Source organism: Sciurus vulgaris (assembly GCF_902686455.1).
Source record: "Sciurus vulgaris genome assembly, chromosome: 5".
NCBI classification, from domain to species: domain Eukaryota; kingdom Metazoa; phylum Chordata; class Mammalia; order Rodentia; family Sciuridae; genus Sciurus; species Sciurus vulgaris.
The window spans coordinates 114,976,256-114,994,715 of NC_136465.1; the positions used below are offsets into that span (position 1 = coordinate 114,976,256).

Genomic DNA, 18,460 nt, shown 5'->3' on the forward strand with positions numbered 1-18,460 from the left:
TAGAAAACTTGGAATGGACCCTCCATTTGACCCAGCTATCCCACTCCTTGGCCTATGCCCAAAGGACTTAAAATCAGCATACTACAGAGATACAGCCACATCAATGTTCATAGCTGCTCAATTCACAATAGCCAGACTGTGGAACCAACCTAGATACCCTTCAATTGATGAGTGGATAAAGAAACTGTGGTATATATATACAATGGAATATTACTCAGCCATAAAGAATAATAAAATTATGGCATTTGCAGGCAAATGGATGAAATTGGAGAATATTATGCTAAGTGAGAGAAGCCAATCTCAAAAAGCCAAAGGACGAATGATATCGCTAATAAGTGGATGATGACACATAATGGGGGGAGGGAAGGGTTAGTGTTAGGGTTAGAGTTAGGGTTAGGGAGGGGGGCACGTATGGAGGAAGGAAGCACTATAGAGGGAAAAGAGGGGTGGGAGGGGTGGGGGGAAGGGAAAAAAATAAGAGAATGAATCAAACAACATTACTCTATGTAAATTTATGATTACACAAATGGTATGCCTTTATGCCATGTACAGAGAAGCAACATGTATCCCATTTGTTTACAATAAAATTAAAAAAAAAAAAAAAAAAAAAAAAAAAAACAAGAAAAACAGTACTCATCGCTTTCGGCTGTACCAGAAGGCATTACAGACCTCGTCTTTTCCACAGGCAGTGAATTCAAAATAAGATTGTGAAATTATTTTCCTACTTTTTAATATTTCTGATTTGTACAACCTGAGCATATAATGTTTTTATAAATGAGCTATTTTAAAACAAACTAGAGAATAAGTAGAAGAAAGCTGATTCTTATATCAGAAATAAGTACTCCATCTCACCCCAATTAGAATAGCGATTATCAAGAATACAAGCAACAATAGGTGTTGGAAAGGATGTGGGGAGAAAGGTACACTCATACATTGCTGGTGGGGTTGCAAATTAGTGCAGCCACTCTGGAAAGCAGTGTGGAGATTCCTTAGAAAACTTGGAATGGACCCACCATTTGACCCAGCTATCCCACTCCTTGGCCTATACCCAAAGGACTTAAAATCAGCATACTACAGAGATACAGCCACATCAATGTTCATAGCTGCTCAATTCACAATAGCCAGATTGTGGAACCAACCTAGATGCCCCTCAATTGATGAATGGATAAACTGTAGTGTATATATACAATGGAATATTTCTCAGCCAAAAGAATAATAAAATTATGGCATTTGCAGGCAAATGGATGCAGTTGGAGAATATCATGCTAAGTGAGATAAGCCAATCTCAAAAAACCAAAGGATGAATAATCTCACTGATAAGCAGATGATGACACAAATAGGGGGTGGAAAGAGGGCAAGAATGGAGGAAGGAGGGACTCGATAGAGGGATAAGAGGGGTGGGAAGGATTGGGGGAAGAAAAAAATAACAGAATGAATCATAAACTATTACCCTAGGTAAATGTATGACTACACAAATGGTATGCCTCTACTTCATGTACAAACAGAGAAACAAGATGTATCCCATTTGTTTACAATAAAATTGAATTTAAAAAAAGAAATAAAGTACTTTTTATTTAAAAAAAAAAAACTCATTGTTTTCAAAACCTATTTTTAGCCATAGAGCCCTCTATGCCCAAGTTCCCTTAATGGAACTAGGTTTTCAAGGAATATACTTTAAGAAACACTGAACAAGGTATCATCTCACCACTAAATAGACTTAAATTCCCTGAGCTCAAACAGACTTGCACTTTAGAAGTCTTGTTAAGGAAGTCAGTACCTGAGCCAACATGTTGAAGAGGGTGTTGGGCCTACATTTTCTTGTAGTAGGCACAGGGTCTCTGGTCTAATGCCTCAGTCCTTGATCCTTTGACTTGAGTTTGGCACAGGGTGAGAGATAGAGGTTAAATTTTATTCTCCTACATATGGAGTTCCAGTTTTCTCAGCACCATTTGTTGAAAAGGCCATCATTTCTCAATGTATGTTTTGGCGCCTTTGTCTAGTATGAGATAACTAGGGCTCGTCTCTGTGTCTTTAATTGTGTTCCACTGGTCTTCCTGTCTATTTTGTTGCCAATACCATGCTGTTTTGTTACTTTAGCTCTATAGTATAATTTAAGATCTGATATTGTGATGCCTCCTGCTTCACTTTTCTAACTAACGGGAATTGCTTTGAATCTGTACAGCACTTTTGTTAGTATGGCCATTTTGACAATATTAATTCTGCATATTCAAGAACATGAGAGGTTTTTTCATCTTCTAAGGTCTTCCTCAAATTTTCTTTAGTGTTCTATAGTTTTCACTGTAGAGGTCTTTCACCTCTTCTGTTAGATTGATTCCAAAGTTTTGTTTTGTTATTTGTTTTTGTTTTTGAGGCTATTGTGAATGGGATGGTTTTATTAATTTCTCTTCCAAATGATTTATTATTGGAGTATAAAAACACGATTGATTCATGAGTGTTAATTTTGTGTCCTGCTACTTTGCTAAATTCATTTATGATTTCTACACGTTTTCACATGGAGGATTTTGGAAATACAAAGGAGATATAACGTGAAGCCTGATCTAGTTAATGGCCATCTGTCTAGGGTTATATTGTCAAAACCAAAGAAAGAATATCTGTGTGGACTTCAGAGACAACGCCCAGCATCCTCCCCCCACTGGCCAAGGGAAAAACAAATCCTCATCCTGGTGATGGCACGGGGTCTGTGGGCTGAGCAGGCTTATGCCAGAGGCTGCCGGAGCAAATGGCCTCACACTCCTCCTCATTTTCCAGCCTCCAATGAGATTCCATGGGACTTCGATTCATGTTATTAGCATTAGACATTGAAGTGTAAGTGGTATTGAACGATGTCCCATCTGGGATGATGAGGTAGTTAACAGCCCATGTGCCTCTTCCATCTCCCTTTTCCCCTAACTCAGTGACCTTGGAGGCCATGTGTCCTATGTGATGGGACTACAATAGCTATGATGTAGGCAACCCTACCCAGCCTTGACCTAGGAGTGGGACCAATCTTTTTGTATTAAGATACTCATACCTTTTTTTCTGTGTTTGCATTTTTGATTGATTCTTTTTAGTTATACATGGCCACAGAATCCATTTTAGCATGATTATAAAAGCATAGTATATATCGTTCTCATTCAGTCCCTAGTACCTCTCCTTCCCCTCCCCTCACCCCTGCCTCCTGTTCCTTTCCCTCCCCTCTACTGATCTCTCTGATATGTACTTATAGTTTTTATAAATTAATTTCTTATGTATGTACATAATGGTGGTTCACTGTGGTATAGTCATATACGTACATGGGAAAGTTAGGTCAGATTCATTCCACTGTCTTTCCTTATCCCATCCCTCCTCCCTTCCTTTCACTCCCCTTTGTCTAATCCACTGATCTTTCTTCTATTCTTTTTTTGAATCCCTTCCCCTTATTATGGGTTATTCCCACATATCAGGGAAAGCATTCAACCTTTGGCTTTTAGGAACTGGCTTGGTTCACTTAGCATGACAGTCTCCAAGGCCATTCATTTACTGGCAAATGCCATGAAGTCATTCTTCTTTATGTGTATGTATACCACATTTTCTTTATCCATTCATCTCTTAAAGAGCACCAGGTTGTCTCCACAGTTTAGCCATTGTGAACTGTGCTGCTATACACATTAATATGAGGGCTGGGGTTGTAGCTCAGCTGGCAGAGTGCTTGCCTCTCAAGCACAAGACTCTGGGCTCAATCCCCAGCACTGAAAAAAAAAAAAAAATTAATGTGACTGCATCACTGTAGTATGCCGATTTTAAATTGTTTGGATATATACTGAGGAGTGAAATAACTGAGTCAAACTGTGTTTCCTTTCCTAGTTTTTTGAAGAGTCTCCATACTGCTTTCCAGAGTCGTTGCACCAATTTTCAGCCTCACCAGCAACATATGAGTGTACCTTTTCCCCACATCCTCGCCAACGTTTATTGTTCCTTGTATTCTTGATAATTGCCATTCTGACTGGAGTGAGATGAAATCTCACTGTAGTTTTAATTTGCATTTCTCTAATTGCTAGAGATGTTGACCATTTTTTCATATATTCATTGACTGTTAAATATTACTTCCTTTGAGAAATATCATTTTAGTTCCTGTGCCCACTTATTGATTAGATTATTTGTTGTTGTTGGGGTTGTATGTGTGAAGTTTTTTTTTAATTCTTTGTATGTCCTAGATAGTAAAGCCCTATCTGAGGAGCAGGTGGCAAAAATTTTTCTCCCATTCTGTAGGCTCTCTCTTCACATTCTTGATTGGCATCAAATTAAAAAGATGCTCACATTTCATTTAAGGCAATCAGCACTAATGATCAGAATCCAAGCATAGAGGTTGGGTGGCAGAAATATCTCTTAATAACCAATGGCCTTCATCCAGTTCATGTTCATCAATCTTCTGTTCTCTGTTAGACCTCCTCTGCTTCCCTTCTCACTCAAGTTTCTTTCTTTTATTATTTTTATTTTCTGTTTGTTGATGGACCTTCATCTTACTCATTTATTTATATGTGGTGCTGAGTGTCAAACCCAGTGCCTCACACATGCTAGGCAAGTGCTCTACCACTGAGCCACAACCCCAGTCCTCAAGTTTCTTGGAAGAATAGTCAAGACCTTACAATGCCAAGAGGATTATGCTCAGGAGCCATTACTAAGTCCCAGGCACTTAACTAAATAATCCTCAAACATCATTTCATTAAATTTAATTCTTGTGGCAACTTTATGAGGTAACTAAAACTTTTAACCCCTCTTACAGATGAGGGAAACAAGGAGCAGACCATCCTGCCTCATGGTCATTGAGTGGCAGAGTTCCCCTGAGGAACTCCATCTGACAGCCAAGGTGTCAAGTCTCCCTCAAGTTCTCTAGGAGAAAATCCTAACTCTTAGCAGATGAGTAAAGTCCTCTCTGGTACGCTGCTGACTCTCCTCCAACCCAGGTGCGGCTGCACCCCCCACCCCACCTGCTGAGCTCCCTCCCAACTCCAGAGATAGTAACAAAGTGCCTCTGCCCCAAACCCACTTCCTCCTCTTGTTCACCTGGTAAACACGCATAAAACCTCTGAAACAGCCCTATTGCCTCCTCTGTGAGCCTTCCCTGCCCTCCCTCTCTCCCCTCTGTTCTGCCTCTCTAACTTATTTTATTTCTGTTCTCTATGTTCTGTTTACTTTTTGTTGTTGGTAGTGGTAGTCACTTACTTTTTAAAATTTTTTTATTTGTTCTACTTAGTTGTACATGACAGTAGGGGCACTTATTCATTTTGATAGATCATACATAAATGGAGTGTAATTTCTCATTTTTCTGATTGTGCATATTGTAGGATCACATGGGTCATCCAGTCATACATGTATAGGAGATACTAATGTCTGTTTCACTCTACTATTCTTCCTACCCCCCATACCCCTTCCCCTCTACCTAATATAAAGTAACTCTCTTCATCCCTAGCCACCCCCTATTGTGAATTAGCGTCCACATATCAGAGAAAACATTCAGCCTTTGGTTTATTTGGGTTTGGCTTATTTCTCTGAGCATGATATTCTCCAGCTCAATTCATTTACCAGCAAATGCCATAATTTTGTTCTTCTTTAAAGCTGAGTAATATTCCATCTTGTATATATATACCACACTTTCTTTATCCATTCATCTGTTGAAGGGCACCTAGATTGGTCCCATATTTAGCTAATGTGAGTTGAGCTGCTATAAACATCGATTTGGCTGTGTCACTGTAGTCTGCTGATTTTAAGTCCTTTGGGTATAAACCAAGGAGTGGGAGAACACTCCCTCTAAAAACCGGAATAGGACAAGGATGTTCTCTTTCACCACTTTTATTCAACAATTGTCCTTGAAACTCTAACCACAGCAATTAGACAGAAGAAAGAAATTAAAAGTGTACAAATAGGTAAAGAACTGGAACTATCACTATTTGCCAATGACATGATTCTATATTTAGAAGATCCAGAGAATTCCACCAAAAAACCTGTAGAACTAATAAATGAATTCAGCAAAGTAGCAAGATATAAAATCGATACCCATAAATCAAATGCATTTTTATACATAAGTAATGAATCCACTCACAGTAGTCTCAAAAAAGAGTAAAATACTTGGGAATCAATCTAACAAAAGAGTTGTGAAAGACCTCTACAATGAAAACTACAGAACATTAAAGAAAGAAATTGAAGAAGACCTTAGAAGATGGAAAGACCTCCCATGCTCTTGGATAGGCAGAATTAATGTTGTCACAATGGCCACACTACCAAAAACATTCTGCAAATTTAATGCAATTCCTATTAAAATCCCAATGACCTTCGTAGAGCTAAAAGGGCAATCATGAAATTCATTTGGAAAAATAAGAGACACAGAATAAACAAAGCAATCCTTAGCAAGAAAAGGGAAGCAGGAGGCATCACAATACCAAACTTCAAACTATACTACAGAGCTACAGTGATAAAAACAGCATAGTATTGGCACCCAAACAGACACATAAACCAGTGGAACAGAATAGAAGACACAGAGACAACCCCACATAAATACACTTATCTCATAATAGGCAAAGGTGCCAAAAACATTAACTGGAGAAAAGATAGCCTCTTCAGCAAATGGTTGTTTACTTTTTTAATGTTATGTCTCCATAAGGGTTGTGGACCAATTTCTTCATCACTGTATCCCCAGAATAACACATACCAGGCTCATATTAGATAATATTTATCCAACTGGCCTTCACTAGCCCCAAGAGTGGGCTGGGTGGTTATTCTGCCAGTCAGTTATTTGGGAAGTAAACTTTACTGCTTAAAAGATGGTCAAATCCAACTTTGGATTTTGCAAATTGCTTTACCAGCAGTCACACATCTCTTGCAGCAAGCTCATTAAGTCAAGTTTTGAACCAAAAAGATAGAAGGCACGTTTCTGTTTTCATTAACATTTATTAAGCATCAACATGTGCCAGAAACAGCACAAAACCTCTTTGTGTTGTCTCATTTTAGCTTAACAACTATCTGGGAATCTGATTCTGCCTAGTTTGTAGCTAAAAAGTGGAGGCTCAAAAGGTTTGATAGCTTTGCTCTTAATCATCAGTTAGTTGCAAACTCTGAATCCTCAAAGCTCTGGACTTGGAAGTGTAGCCTTTCTGGACCCACAGGGTTCAGGAGTAACATGTCAGCCTGAATGTGTACTGGCCTCTCCCTGGCCTGTGCATCCTGACAGCATCCTCCCAGCCTGGGGACCTATGAGGCACCTCTGGGCATACAAGTGTTTTGAAAACAAAGTGGTGAGTATAACAGAGATGGCCCTCTACTTACACACACACACACACACACACACACACACACACACACATCTATTTATATATACCAAATCTCATATGTGTGTGTGTGCCCAAATATTTACCAAATTACATGTATACACACACATATATATATACACCCAACTAAGGACCAAAAGTAATTGATTCTTGAACGAGAAATCTACCTTTGGACCTTTTCTCAGGGAATAAAAAAGATATCAAGTGTTATGCTTTCTGCTGCCTCTTGACCAATTTTAAATCTTTCCACCAAATGTTTTGTCCTTCTCCCACTGATAGCCTGAGTATTTCTAAAGATTGTGCATTCACTGGGCCACATTGAGAAAAGCACAGCTTAGAAGGCTCATCTGCTGGGGGCAGGGCACAGATGAACGCTGGGTGTCAGTATAATCGTGAAGGGTCTCTTTCTGATCAAAAGACGCTTTGGGGCTCTGTGATCATGGGACCTCAGATGCGCTGGGTTCCCATTCAGTGACCATTCCATACACAGAAGAGACATGGTCCGAGACAAGGTTTCCCTCAGGAGAGAAAGGCAGCCTGAGCAGGCAAGAGTTTCATAAGTTTATTGGTGGGATACAGGAAGCAGGGAAGTGAAGGTTAAACAAGGACAATAACTCACCAAGAGCCCAAATCCCTTGATTGGTAGGACAAGCCTCAAAGTGGATGCCCAACTCTATAATGGGCAGTGACCATACCAGATACACCTGTGACCAGGTACCTGTCCTGAGCTGGCACTTGTCTAAGAGGACACCCTTCTTCCAGGACTATGCACCAATGCACCTGAGATCTCCTGTGCCCAGGGAACACCTGGCCAGATGACCACCTGAGCAGGAGAATTGGGGCCACTCTTGAGAGAGGGGTTTCCTCTGTAAGGAGCCATGCAGGCAGAGAAAGGGCCAGGTCCTCATCAGGAAGGAGAGGCTGAGTTGAGGGGGTCTCTGTGTAGAGGTAGAAGGATGAGGGAGCCAACTCCAGCCCAGAATCAGGATTCTGATTAAGAAAACTAAGGCAGAGAGGTCAACGAGAAGGAGGAGATGTGGGTGACAAAGAAAAGCAAGAAGGAGATGATAACAGACAGGACAGAGGACCTTCTGGAGAAGGGAGTCCAGAGAAAACGCTGGGGGCAGATGCTGGGAACAGGCTGTCTGCCACTTTATCTGGTGGTTTTCTTGGTGGGTGAGCTCAGAACTGAAGTCTTCCCTGGGGCATCCTTGAAGTCATTTGCACTGCCCAGCTTGGCCTTGACCTCCCCGCGGGGGCTGCAATTCCCACTGCCAGTGACACAGCCCCCAGGCAGCACACTATAGCCCCCGCCGACAGAGCTGGTCCGGTAGCCGTAGGTGCTAGTACCACTGAGCCCAAAGCCAGCCCCTGCACCTGCTGTCCCAGAAGTGGAGCTGCTGATGACCGCTGTGAAGGAGGGGAGAGAGGTGATCAGTTTGTGTCCCGGACAGGGGTGGCCTTGAGTCCTTTCCAACCCCCAGTGCCAACTAGCTTAAATGACTCTCTCTTAAGCAAACAGTTCACAGTCACTGGGAACTTTGGTTTAGTGACATATGTTCAATTCTTAAGCAGTCGAAGCATGAGGAAAAACAGCCCAGATCCCTCAGGACCCCCAAACTGGGCCCCTGCTCATTACTGGAATGAATAACAGTAGAAAGACCTTCAAGGACAGAAGAAGCTCAAGCACCAGATAAGCCCTGTTCTTGCATTTCACTTTAGAATGCGTTCTCAGGTTTTTCCTTTCAAAGAATTTTCTAATAGACTGAAGTAGGGTATTTTTACCAGCATCTCTTTTAGAAGGAATCTGGGCTGAACTGAACCCTGTAGGGTCAGCATTAAAACTGACTCACACAGCACGTCAGTGCGGAGGTCTCTGCTCTCAGAGGGGAGGTGGGACTCTGAGGCCACAGTTCCTTCACACAGGAAGGCTGGGGTGGGGTGGGGTGTGTTTGTTGATCACCTAAAAATATTCCCTTAGAAATATGAAATACTCACAAATGCTCACAGAATTGGTGTATTCTCCAGACATCCTGCACAGAGAGAAAACACAACTGAGTCTCCATCACATGGAATTCCAGGTTGTCCCCACCACTGCCTCAATCCTAGCCTGGAAGTCACAGCCAGACCAGCTGGGCCTCCATGAGTTCCTGCACCTGCTGCCTCTAGGCATCTCCTCCCTCCTCAATCTATCCTTCCCACTTCAAAGGCATGGGGGCCAGGGACCTTGGGTCCCCTATGTCCCTCCCAGGGTCCCTCCTTCAGGGTTTCTCTTGAATACCCCTGTATTGCTGGGAAGTTCTCCCTCTGTAAACACACAGGTGGAGATGTTAGGACCAGGAACTGCTACTGATGAACTAGCTATGTGACTTGAGACCAGTAATTCCTCTCTATGTTGTGGAGTTTTTCAAACGTCAGTGCTTCATGAACTATCTTTCTAACTATTGCTGTGACCATGTGCAGGTTACACTGTCATTGATTTAGTATTTTTAACTGACTGCCTTTTATCAGAAATGCATTTCTCTTTTTAAAAAAAGTTTTATATCACCATGATAAATAGAAAATCAATATTATTTAACCATATTGTGGTGGGGGGGGAAGTAGTAGCAAAAATGAAAATAAAGAAAAAAAGCAATTTAATTGAGGGGCACTAGATACACTGCACTTGGGATTGACTGTCTCTTTATTAACATGGGATTCTGTGCAAGTTTGTGAGAGGCCTTAAAGACATGGCAGCACTATGCTGAGACTCTCCCTGAAGAGTCAAAGGACATTGCTGTCACATCATCTGAGTAAATGCTGCTCCAGACTATGTCCATGGGTGGTGAGCCAAAAAGTATCTCCTGCCCTCAAGCAGCCTGGCGCCCACACTCTGGGAACTGTGTTGAAGGGAAGATGGCAAAGGTTCTTCCAGCCCCTAGGCTGCCCCTCACCTGCTCTCCTCGCCCTCCAGCAGCTTGCGGTAGGTGGCGATCTCAATGTCCAGGGCCAGCTTCACACTCAGGAGCTCCTGGTGCTCCCGCATCATCCGGGCCAGCTCCTCCTTGGCCTGTTGCAGGGCACCCTCCAGCTCATCCAGCTTGGCCCGGGCATCCTTCAGGGCACAATCACCCCTCTGCTCGGCGTCAGCAATGGCTGTCTCCAAGTTGGAGCACTGAGGGACAAGAAGTGGCATTTGCCCCCAAGCTCTAAGGCACCTGGGCCTCACTTCACCCTCCTAGTGCTCACGGTGGTTGGACCCTCCTCTGTCCTGCCCCCTTTCCTAGGCCAGGGACCCAGCAGATGGTGGAGTTCCTCAACCTAGCACCAGGAGACTTATTATTCTGAGCCCTGAGGCCTTATGAAAAGACCCTTGGATGTTTCCAGACTTCAAATGGGAGTGAACAGGTAGAGGGGGATGGAGCAGGGTCTCCATGAGAAAGGGGTTCTGAGATGGAGAATGAAGAGAGAGAAGCCTTGCCTCCTTGGGGTGAGTCAGGAGCCCAGCCCCTCACCTGCTTCTTCACACTCTCAATCTCTGAGCGCAGCCGTTGGATGACGCGGGTCAGCTCTGAGATCTCATTTCTGGTGTGTTTGAGGTCATCCCCATGCCGGCCAGCCGCTAGCTGCAGCTCCTGGAACTGGAGAACGAGGGGCCAAAGCAGGGACATGACTCTGGGCCTCACTGAGCCCAGCTTGTCACAGAGACAGTTTGGGGAGCATGGCAGAGGTAGGCAGGGTCCCCCAGATTCACCAGCCCATCAACAACCTCCCCTTCAACCATTGATCCCTGAACTTTTTTGTTTGCCTTAATCACAGCTCATCTCATTGATGGTTAGATTTGGCCATAAGGACTACCGGAAATCCCACCCTCTCCACACCGCAGCTTTGTAACACACAGCCCCAATTATGATCCTTGTAGCCCTTCAAGGGCAAGGGCAAATTCAAACTCCTAGCTATCAAGATGCTCATTTCTCAGTGCCCCTGCCCAGCACCTGACTTCCCAGCAGTATCAAATAGCTCTAGGGTTCCCCAAAATGTTTCACCCACTCTTGTGTCTCAGAGTCTTTGCTTGAGCCTCTTCCTCCACCTGTAAACCCCTCCCCTATCCATTCTCCCTTTTCCCCTGGCTAGCTCCAACTCACAGGGCAGTGCCACCTCCTCCAGGAGGCCTTCCCTCATCCCCTGGTTAGATGCAATTCTGTTCCCATCGTCCCTGGCACATTAGTCCATAGGGAAGATCATACCACACCACAATGGCACATTTCTGTACCTTCCTTGTCACACTCAGAATGCGTGCATGACAGGATCTTTAATTTCTGCATTACCAGTATCTAACACAGTGCCTAGCTGGTGCTCTAGAAAATTCTGGTGAATGAATGACTGTATGAATGAATGGATGGAAGAGGGAGTTGATAAACTGTCCATCTGTACTTTCTTGACTTCCTCTCCTTGACACCCTAGCTGGATCCTTGGCTATGGAATTCTTGCTGGACTGGTAGGGAGGATTTAGCAGTGAGGAACTTTTGTCTACGGTAGGGGCAGAGTCACCTGTACCCCAATATGCCTTGCCATGAATTTCAGGTCATGTACTGGATTATTGCTGCCTAGTAGTCAACAGAGAGTTCTAGCCCAGAATTTGATTTAAGAGGAACACAAAATGGGTGTGACTTTCAGCACTCTAGGGACATACACTGCCCTGTCTCTGTCCCTGAGGGCTCAGCCCCAGCACAGACTCAGTTTCAAGAGTCTTCCTGGGGATGCCAAGTCCTCAGAAAGGCAAGGGAAGTCTCTCTATGCTCCTTATGTTTAGTCTTTGGTGCTAACCCTACACAGAAGCTTCTCCCCACTTCTCTGCAAGGCTGTGTGGGTAGGAGAGATACCCCAAACACTCCTAAGGCAAGCAGGTGAGCGCCATCCTGCCACTCAGCTCTCAGTCCAGCCAAGCCCTGGTTAGAGTCGGTGCTTCTTCCTCAGTCACCTCCTGACTTCTTGCTTAAGCACCATGGAAGTTGTAGTCAGTCCCCTCAATTCAGATCCAGTTCCATCATTGATCAGTTAAATGCCATTGACAAATTACCTGGATGTCCTGAGCCCCGGTTCTTCATCTTGAAAAGGGAAATAACTAAAACACTCATAATTAGAACTCCACCAATGATATTCTGCTCAGTAGGTACTGACCCCTAACTGGAGAAGTAGAGGTATGGATAACTCCAAGCAGCCAATGGTCCAATACTCATGTCTGTGTGTCTGTGCAGACCTACCTAATCCTCTGGAGAGGGTTGGAGGTTGTAACAGACCGGGATCGAGCACTGGCTCCTGAAAATTCAGTGTGGTTAGGCTACATGGCCATTCCCAACCCCAACTTGAGACAATAATGTGGAAGGATCTGGGAACCAGGCACTCAAATCTGTAACTATATCAAGAAACCCTGACCTGTGTTATCTCTGAGACCCTGAGAACCTCCCTTCCCAACTACAGTCCAAACTTCTATCCCAGGCTGGCAAGGATTCAGGGGAGGGAGAAATAAGTTCTTCCAAGAGTGATTTCCCTAGAGAAAGAGTCTGATAAACAGCAAGGAACAATTAGAGAGTCGCCATCTTGATCTGAGAAACCAAATTATCTAGAATCACTTCCCACCCACAACCCATTAGAGAAGTTAAGATCTAAGGGACTCAAACTCACCCTTCATCCTTGGAGTAGGACTTGAATGAATAGGTAGGAGTTACCTGATCCCAGATCACACTGCAGGATCCCTTAATTTATTATAATGAATAATGGAGCTGAGGCATTAACTATTCATGTTTCCCCTACCCGAGACTCAGGTCAGAATTCTGCCTTCAGGAAGTCAGTCCTGGCCCGACCTACCTGGCCTAGTTCCCTAGTCTGGGTTCTGTGAGCATCACGTTCATTTGCACCCTGCTGTGTGCATCTCCAATGGCTGCCATCAGTCTAAGTGGATCCCCAGGCCTCAGCTATATCTTCTCCTCCTTCAGGCTTTCTCCAGTGTCAGGGGACAGTACTGTGCTCCCAGTAAGCACAGCACTAAGAATGAGAACATACGCTTGGCTGAAGGTCAGAGGGTCGTGGACAGACACACCAGAGACTAGATGGAGCTCCCTACACACATGATTGGCCAGGTGTGCAGCCTCACCTTGGTCTGGTACAGGGCCTCAGCCTCAGCCTTGCTCTTCAGAGCAATGTCCTCATACTGGGCACGGACCTCTGTGATGATGCTGTCCAGGTCCAGGTTCCGGTTGTTGTCCATGGACAAGATGACAGATGTGTCACTGATATGGGACTGCATCTGAGCAATCTCCTGCAGGGAGACAAGAAAGCATTCACTGCTTTTCATGACCAGAGGAAGGTGCCAAGGGAATGGCCCCATTCCGAAAGTGTGGCCCCAGACCATTCCAAACAGATGTAAGTTGCTTCCCCCAAAGCCTATAAGAATGGAGTTCACGAGCCCAATGTTTCAATATCAAAAAAATCAAAATTTCACATCAAAAAACTGCTGAATGGGTTTAAATAGACCAAGAAGAAAGTAGCCCTTATGTCTGTCATCTAAGGCAGGACAGGAGTTGGGGAGAAGAGGGAAACAGCCTAGCTACTACATAAGGGTGACAGGAACCCATGGATGTTTGGCTCATACGAGAAGCAGAAAGGGGGTGAGGAGTGCCAACTCCATCCCTGGGGATTCCTGCCAAGACCCCAGGAAACATCAGAGAGAAGACAAGTGCGAATGAGAATATGCTTGACTGAAGTTCAGTGTGAACCCCATAAGGAACCGTGGTTTTCTGAAAGAGGCAAGAGGGACTTCTGGAGGTCAGACAGGGACTGATAGATTATATTGCCTTTGACCTATAAAATTTCCAGTCCCCTGGGCTCCTAAAGTTACCAATAAGAAGAACATAGTTCTGTCCTTCTAGAAAACAGAGATGGAGGTGAGCAGGGGGAACTTACGCCTTCATAAAGGCACTTGAAGAACTTGATTTCTCCATCCAGGGCATCCACCTTGGCCTGAAGCTCCACCTTGCTCATGTAAGCTGCATCCACATCCTAGGGAGAATCCAGAGACCCTCGTGACACAGCCTTCTGGCAAGGCTATATAAGCCTCTCCCACAAAATGACACACCGGTACCCAACCCTGGGGCAGCTTGAATGGGGTCAAAACCCAGGGGCAGGAACCTGACTTCCAGCCAGGACTTCCTGTGAGACCTCAGGTAAGTTCCCCAGGCGTCTGTAACTCCTCCTGCCTCTTTTTGTAAAGAGGCCAAGGGAGCCTGCTTCTCCATGTGGTGGCCACTAGAAAGTCAGTGAGCCAGGGACAGTCATGGCGACTTGCCAGTGATGAGCAGAGTGAAAGGTTGATCTCAGCCCCTCCCAGAGCCTGTCCTATGGCCTAGGCAGTGGGCATGAGCTGGGGACTGACTGTCAGTGGCTGGACTCCTATTCCCTTATACACACACCAAAAATGGTCTGTGCCAGACAACCAGCAAGTGTCCAGGGTCCCGAGCGGCAAGCCTCTGTCTCCTCTGCTGGCTCGCCAGTCCCAGGCTTTCCCTGGGGAGCAGAGGCCTCAGGCCTTCCTCTGCTCTTACCCTGGTGCCCACACCTGAGGGACCAGAGGTCAGGCCTCCTTACCTTCTTAAGTACCACAAATTCATTCTCAGCTGTTGTTCGCTTGTTTATTTCCTCTTCGTACCTGCAGAAAGAGCACCAGTGAGAAGGACGTGCATGCATGTGTGTGTTCTCATTGAGAAATGAGAACAGAGATGCTCACATTGCATATCTTTCAACAGGTATTATTTTACATCTTTGCAATGGTCCAAACTCTAGGACCACTTGGCCAGAGTTGTAGGCAGGGTCCTGGGTCTATGACTGGATGTTTTGGGTCTGAATTTCCTCTGATGCCTGGGGAGTGAGGAGGTTCTTCCTCCTCCAACTCAGCATCCAAATCATAGAAACACACTGCTGCCCCTTTCAGCCATGCTTTTTGTGAAACCCCTGCTACCTGACTCCCTTAGCCATAACTCCACACCATCCTGAGGCATGAGTGCCAAGGAAAACAGAACTGTCGCCAGAGCAAGAAGGAGCGTGGCTTCAATGTCCAGGACCTAAGGGAAGTGAGAGGAGAAGCCCAACAGAAACTCCATCTCCTGTCCTATTCGGGGGTTTCTTGGAACTCAGGGCACACGGGGTGTGCTTACGAGCCAAGAGCCTGAGCTGTCCACACACAAGACTCTCAGGTGGGCAGCAGCAAAGAGCATGCCAAAAAGGGATGCCTGCCAGGACAGCCCTGGCACTGCCCGAGAGCCTGACTGCCCACTGCCCAGCCTGCCTGGTCGCCACAGAAAGCTCTTGTCTTGCCTGGGCAGAGAAGCAAGGTCCCAGTGCCTGCTGGGAAAGCCCAACCCGAAGAGGCAGCCAGCCCAGCACAGTGTCCCTGCTCACCTCTTCTTGTAGTCCTCCACCACGTCCCGCATGTTCCGCAGCTCCGAGTCCAGCCTCACCCTGTCCCCAGACAGTGTCTCCAGCTGCTTCCTCAGGCTGCTGATGTGGCCCTCATAAATGGGCTCCAGGTTCCTCTTACAGTTGTTCAGGTCCAGCTGCTGCAGCAGCTCCCACTTGGTCTCCAGCACCTGGTTCTGCTGCTCCAGGAACCGCACCTGGAACCCAAATCAACAGCCACCTTGAACCTAGTTCGTAGTCAATGTGGAGAGAACAGTGAAGGAAGTGCTATCTTAGTCTATGTTAAAAGGTGAGCCACTCAAGTCCCTCCTAGGACCCTTAGTCTGATGAAGGCCCTCACTCTGAACACAGTCCCTAAGAGGACCCCAACACCTTCATTGCCCTCTCAATCTGTTGAGATCTAAACCTCCTGTCTCCTCTGCACCTACCTAAGCCTGCCTGAGCTACCTCTCTAAGGTGAGTACCTACCTAGGCTGCCTGAGCTACCTCTCTAAGGTGAGTACCTACCTAAGGCTGCCTGAGCTACCTCTCTAAGGTGAGTACCTACCTAAGGCTGCCTGAGCTACCTCTCTGAGTACTTAAACAATAAGCTGGCCAAGGTTGGCTGTCCCACTCCTGGGCCCTTCTGCTTGGGACATGATAGGCCATCCTATGTTCTGCCTACTCTCTGTCCCCTTGTTCCTGGCCTCTCCCAGTCCAGCCAGATGGTCAATGCTCAGCTCCTCTTGGGTCTTGAGCCTTCCTCCATTATTTAATTCTCAGAGCTCTAAACTCAATCTGAGCATTTCCCCAGGGTAAACAAGCATTCTCAAAATGCAGTCCACAAATATCATGTCATTCCCTTACTTAACACCGTCTGGTGGTTCCACATCACCCACAGGGTCAACGCTCTTCACAATGTGCCCAGCCCTTCGGCCCCTCCTCCACCATACATCCAACACTCTCACAACCCCATCCTCAATCCCCATCCTCAGTCCTGCCATGCTGCGTCGGCTCTCTCCCTAGACTGCCTTTGCCACCTCCATCTGGATCACTCCTATTCACACTTCCCCTGCTACCTACGCTGAGGAAATTTCTACTTCTCAAGACCCTCCCACACTTTGTTCCTTAGCGGTTCTCAACTTCTGCATACATCAGCATTACTTAGAGAGCCAGCCAATGCAGATTGCTGGGTGCCATGCTAGAGTTTCTGATTCAGGAGTCTGGGTGGGACTTGGGAATATGTGTTTCTATCAAGTGTCCAGGTGATGCCCATGCAGCTGGTTCAGGGACCATGTTTGAGAACCACTGCCTTGATACCCGTGATTGCATCAGCCCCTCTGCTAGGTTAGGTGTATTGCAGGCTGAGTCTTTCATTTGACCAAGTCTGAACTGGTCTGGGTCCCCTGGGAGGAAGAATTAGGGCCCTTGACTTTCTAGAGGCCTGCCACTGGCTTCTCCTCTCCCTGGCTTGTAAGGCTCAAAAACTGTCACTCTCCCACTTATCAACTTGAAGTCCACTTTCTACGCCTCCTGACAGTTTCCCAGACCGAACTTTGTAGTTCTCTCCCTGCAGATGCCTGTCCCTGAGATTTAATATCCAGCTCTTTTCTGATCTGTCCTGCGCTATGTCTGCCTCCTGGGAAGGTGTCCCTGCTTTCTCTGCTCTAGACCTGAAGCCCCCTCAAGGACAGTAAAGGTAGAAGAAACAGGAAAGCTCTAGACTCATCTTTCTCTAGAAAGACCTACCTTGTCAATGAAGGAGGCGAACTTGTTGTTCAGCGCCTTGATCTGCTCCCGCTCCTGGGCGCGCACTTTCTGGATCTCGGGATCCACTTCCACATTGAGGGGGGCCAGGAGATTCTTGTTGACAGTGACCTGGTGGATGCCCCCAGGCAAGTATGTGGATGGATACGAGGCCCCCAGGGCCACACTGCCAAACATGCTACCAGCAAAGCCTGTGGCCCTGCCCCGACAAAACCCATAGCCTCCTGCCCGTCCACTGCCACTGGACACATTGAAGGACATGCTCCGGCCGCCCAGGCTGTAAAGGCTTCGACTGCTGAAGCCCCCACCAAGCCCTTTGCCCCCTGCCCTGTAGGAGGATGAGCTGCCCCCAGAAAGCACTGCCGAGCAGCCACTGAAGCCCCCCTTGGAGGCAGCTCCCGACTTGCAAGTGAACTGGCGGCTCATGTTAGGGAAGCCAAAGAGCTGGAAGAAGATGCTAAGCCGTAGCTGTGAGGCAGTTCACCAGCTTGTGATCTTGACACCCCCTTTATAGGGCTCAGGAGACAGCCACTTCCCTAATTTGAGGGTTTAGTTTGCCTAGGAGCAAGAAATCATTTTCTCCCAGCAAAATCAGAGACACTGGGTAAAGAACTTGAAAACCCCCAAAGTGCTGGACCGGCAAGCCTTGCTCATATAATTGAGTCTTACCTAATGAACATGTGATAATTAGCCTGGCCATATTATCCCTAGAAAGATCTTGGCTGGGAAGTTTGTCACAACCTCAATTGTCCTTCCCCTGGGGGGAGGGGAAGCTGAGATTGTAGGGGTGCTGGGGAGACCTTTAATTGACATCGTCATCTGTGAGAGATCTCATGAACATGCCGGCATCAGATAGGCTGCTTCAGGGACCCTGGCTAGGCTGCTTTTATGTGGTTAGGACAAGAGCCCAGAAGCCTGGTTTCCCAGGGCTCCTCAAGACAGTTCTCATGACTGGCCAGGGC

The 18,460-nt window shown here is 46.1% G+C and overlaps 1 protein-coding gene across 1 annotated transcript; it reads right to left on the bottom strand.

Moving 5' to 3' along the window:
* Positions 1 to 8,137: 8,137 nt before the first annotated feature.
* Positions 8,138 to 17,924, bottom strand: LOC306661735 (keratin, type II cytoskeletal 73; the record flags this gene model as incomplete). The annotated part of the gene is made up of 9 exons (XM_079140886.1): positions 8,138 to 8,711; positions 9,300 to 9,334; positions 10,235 to 10,455; positions 10,796 to 10,921; positions 13,435 to 13,599; positions 14,244 to 14,339; positions 14,925 to 14,985; positions 15,735 to 15,949; positions 17,481 to 17,924. 9 exons carry the CDS (start codon positions 17,922 to 17,924, stop codon positions 8,455 to 8,457), a joined length of 1,620 nt encoding a protein of 539 aa, XP_078997012.1. The 3' UTR covers positions 8,138 to 8,454.
* Positions 17,925 to 18,460: the final 536 nt, after the last annotated feature.